Source organism: Zingiber officinale, chromosome 2A (genome assembly GCF_018446385.1).
Source record: "Zingiber officinale cultivar Zhangliang chromosome 2A, Zo_v1.1, whole genome shotgun sequence".
NCBI lineage: Eukaryota > Viridiplantae > Streptophyta > Magnoliopsida > Zingiberales > Zingiberaceae > Zingiber > Zingiber officinale.
In genome coordinates this window covers 96308171-96312740 of record NC_055988.1, presented here as the reverse complement: position 1 = coordinate 96312740, position 4570 = coordinate 96308171, and the positions used below count along the sequence as shown (strand labels likewise).

The 4570-nt window shown below is 42.4% G+C and overlaps 1 protein-coding gene across 1 annotated transcript; it reads right to left on the bottom strand.

Annotated features, from left to right (window-relative positions):
* Positions 1 to 991: 991 nt before the first annotated feature.
* On the bottom strand, positions 992 to 4132 carry LOC122041636 (protein LAZY 1-like). The gene is made up of 5 exons (XM_042601386.1): positions 4048 to 4132; positions 3746 to 3818; positions 2826 to 3613; positions 1267 to 1540; positions 992 to 1196 (listed from the first exon to the last, which is right to left on the bottom strand). Exons 1-5 carry the CDS (start codon positions 4096 to 4098, stop codon positions 1177 to 1179), a joined length of 1206 nt encoding a protein of 401 aa, XP_042457320.1. The 5' UTR covers positions 4099 to 4132; the 3' UTR covers positions 992 to 1176.
* Between the last annotated feature and the right edge of the window lie 438 nt (positions 4133 to 4570).

Here is a 4570-nt window from a genome sequence, read left to right as displayed (position 1 = left end):
ATAGTGTGTCAAATTAATATTTGAGAGCAAAATATAATAAGAAAAATTAGACGAATAGATAGGATATAATTTCATATCATTCCAAGCTCTTTAGATTAATCAAAAGATTTTAGTCTGGATTTGGCTGAAACTAACTGAAGGGGAGCCTTAGCGCAATGATAAAGTTGTTGCTTTGTGACCAAAAGGTCATGGGTTCGAATCTTGAAAATAACCTCTTGTAAAAAGTAGAGTAAGACTGCGTACAATGGATCCTTCCCCGAGACCTCGCATAGTGGGAGATTCGTGCATCGGACTGCCCTTTTTTTTTTTGCTGAAATTGACTGATGGACTTAGAGAGGTCGGAATGATATGGAGACAAGTTCTATATGTTAGTCTAATTTCTTGATTATATCCACGTCTTCAAATATAAATTTAACCAATTATATTGAGAGTAGTGATTTTTTAAATACAAAATAATTTTTTTTAATCGATTATTACAGTGTAACAATTGATTAAGGACTTTACTATGAATTGATTGCTATAATGTAGTAGTCGACTGAGAATAATAACAGGGGCAAAAATAATACTAGAGATGTGATTTAGTAATTTTAAAATTAGTATACGTGATTTAAATATTTTAAAAACTTACCTACATGGTTCAGTAATTTATCGAAGATTTTGGAGAAAGTTGCAAAAGATTTGATCAAAAATAAATAAACAAAACAAAAGATGGTAAATAATGTCCATCACATGTGGTTTGTACAATATATCTTGGCACTTTTCAAAGAATGATTGAGCAACTCAGAGAAACTTCTAACTTTCACAAATTAGTGAAGAAGAGAGATTTGAATTCTTTAAAAAATAATACTAATACATCTCAAGATATCTCATTATCATTGTATGTTGTTCATGCAAAAAGACACCAAGTTCCTACTTCTCATATGAAGCCATGCACTAGAAACACATGTTGAGTGGTTTTTGCAACTCAAGAGAATCTATGGAATCCAACAAGTGAAATAAATCAAGCAGTAGTTTATTCAAGCCACAGTTCAAGATGATACAAAATGAGTAAATTTCAATATAAACAAGTTTCAGATAGGCCAACTGGTTTAGTATTTTTACTAATCCCATCAAAGTACTTCACACTCGCTATTATTCGACAGGAAGAACACAAAAGGAGTTCATTATCCTCCATTTCTACAGCTCCAGCACCAAATCTGCAAGCACATAACACAATGACACTGCTGCATCAATGGCAGAATTAGAATTTTGAGGGAAATTACTTACATTCTGCATCTGTCTTAATCCAGTGCTCCCCGTTGCTCTTGCCGCTCGAATCACTAACACTGGAGGCCGATGATGGAGCATCGGCGAAGACAGAGATGGAAGTGTTTTGTTTCCTGTTTGTTGCCTTTGAAGTGGTGATGACTTTGCTGTCACTGCTGCCTCCATGTCCAGGCACGTAGTGTTCTTTCTCAGTTCTACCAGTTTTAGAAAATTTCTTAGAAATGATGGCGGTGCTGCTCTCAGGGTGCACCTTTTTGTGAAACAACTGCAGGATCTGAAACATGGAAATTATAACTGATTATCAACTTACAAATTAAGAACAAAGTCACAAGAAACCATTTTTATTCAATTCAATAGTATCGAATACATGTAGCTTTTGATTGCTTAATCAAGTTGGCCGAGAGATGGAGGTTTCAATCACATTTGTTGGGTCACTTTTGATGAATCAAGTGAGATGATACTTGATTGTCAACTAATAGGTGTTGGTGGTGTTTGTTTCGATCCTAGTTGGCTCCACTGGTTTGTAGCCATATGTTAAAGTCGCGGGACAGCTCGGCCCGACGAACGGGTCATCTGTGACAGGATGATAGAATCAGCATCATCTACAGAGGATTTTCCACTTGGTGCAAGGAAAAAAGGAAACACAAGAATGTGTTGGTGTCGTTGTGGAATGATGTATCAAGGACAGTAACATGGAACTCTTGTTGATGACTAGTGTAAATAAAGATCAGTCATCGATAAGGCCTACTTCTCTTGCAGAAGAAAGATTAGCTTCAAGGAAAAATTCCTTACGATCGACTGATGATGAACACCGTGTAGGCAATCATATTGCGAAGAAACTAGAGGAGCAAGCTTAAAGGGAAAAAAAAGATAGAACAAAGTAAGGAAAGAAAACATGGAGAATTTTTCTAACCCCATACCCATGCTCCTCATGATATGCGATGCGGACAACACCATTTAGTAGTAAACGACACGCGAAAGATCGATCAATTACGGAGGAAAAACAAGCAAATATTTGCCTAATTACCTACATTTCTCACATTTCACTTGAGTAGAGTTTTGCAAGAATGGCATGAGATTAAAATAGAAAAGCCGATACACAATAAAGGAATTCAACAAAGAGGATTCAGTAGAAGCAAGAGAACCTTCCACGACAACGTAACTAAAACAACCTTTTCGATCACCAAAACATTGTTCTCGATAAGAATTGGAATATCGAAGATGAAGTGTTGAGTAATCGTGGTTCACATACCTCTCCAGTTAAATAAATGGTGAAATTGTTGAAAACCCAAAGTCTAAATCACTCACACTTTAAGGAACTTGAAGGCTACAAACCATGTCTTAGCTTGATCTTAGTTCCAACTATTTGTTGTTGAATATATAGATCATATCAATCCCAAATCAATTTGTCAAAGCACAATTCATGGTATTGTATCTCTTCTGATAATATTTAGAACTACTTTCTTGCTTATTATTCGAGAATCAATCAAGTTGTTCTCGAAGCTGAAGCATGCTTTTGGTAGCTGCATCCGAAAATGGGGTGATATAGTGAGGCGTACCTTTTGAAACTTCTTTTCCACGGTTGAGCCATTCGATGCGTGTACACCGTCCGATCCTTTCCTTCCCCGGTGCTTCTTCTTCGCCAAACACATCTCAGCCGTCAGTTTTCCTTGTCCGTCTACTCCGACGAGCTTGGATTCGCCCTCCATCGTACCCTCCCTCTCCTCTATGATCCTGCTCATCAGGAACAGCTCGCCAAGCGAGGCCCGTTTCTCCTTCCGCGAGCCGCCGGCCGCCTCCTCCGCCATCAGCGCCGTCTCCGCCGCCTCGACGGGCAGGCCGAAGAGGAACCCCTGGAGGGGGCACGCCGCGGCGCCTGCGTGGCTGGAGCGAGCCGAGGACATTCGGCCGCCGCTCTTCTCCTCCTCCGCCGCCAGCACCTTCTCCAGCTCCGCGCTCACCATGATCAAGTCCGTCTCCGTCGTCGCCTCCGCCTCCTTCTCCGCAATGGCCTCCAGCGCCGCGGGGGTCGCCGCGGCCAACGCCTCCTCCGACTCGGCCTCTAAGGCCTTGCCCTCGACCTCTTCACTCGCCGCCAAGTCCTCCATATCCTCTTCCTCCCTCTTCTCCTCGATAGGCTCCGTCCCGACTCCCAGGGTTCCGATAGCGAGCAGTCCCCCAAAAAACTCCTCCACCGTCCGATCCGCCCCCTCGTCGCCGCCGTCATTGACAGCCTCAACCCGAAGGCGAAGGCTCCTTGCCTTGAGGGCGTCGTACCGGCTAAGCCGGCGCCGGTTGAGATCGAGATCCAGCGACGGGCGCCCGGAGAGGCAATTGCAAGTGCCGCCTGCGACGACGCATGCGGACGAGCGCAGTTTAGCGAAAGCCAACCATACCCGGATAACGTGCGCAGGCCCCGCTGGAACACGTTTACGGACGTTCTAATGCTAAATGACAGTATACAGGAAGGAAAGCATACCGGCCGCGCCTCCCAGGTCCTTCAGCTCCTCGCCGCTGTTCTGCCGGAACTTCCGATGCATCCAACCGAGCAGCTGCGCAACAGTGACACAGCCATTCACCAGCTCAAATGCTTACAAAGGTAGAATCTAAACTTCATATATCGTTAAATTAGAGTGCACAAAATGGCTGCTTTCGATATCACAATCGAAAATGAGCATGATTAATTAATACTGCTAGAAGCTAATTAAGGGCTTCTCTGATGGCATGCAATTGATCGGTCGACCTTAGAAATATATTTAGAGTGGAGAAGAAGCTGCGTACCTTCATCTTGGCTACCCGATCGATAGATAGCACTTCAGACTGGAAGGGCATAAGAATGAGGAAGGATATATATAGAAGCAAGCAAGAGGAATGGGAATGGCAGTGGTGGGAGCCTCAGCGGTGAGGGTTCCATGTTTGGTGGGAAAGATGAAGGTAAAAAAAAAACAGAGAAAGAGGCAAACTAATGGCTGCAGTTGATTTGAGTGACGAGATGGAAACTAAATAAGGTGATATTTATGAAGGGATTGCACCGTCGAATGGAAGTTCCATTTTGATTTTTTATTAAAAGGTTTCTTATCCTAGGTAAAATGATATAATTATCTTTTAATATGGTTCTCATTATTATCTAGTGATTCTGTCCGAATGAAGGAAGTTGGAAAGTCGAGGATGAGATGACCACTCACTGAAAGAAGACTTTGATCCTATAAAACAAAACCAAATTAGGGAAGAGGTCTCTGACGTTGTCCCTCCAACGCTCAAGTCAAAATTAGGAAACGAGAGTAATCAAGAAAATGATAAATCT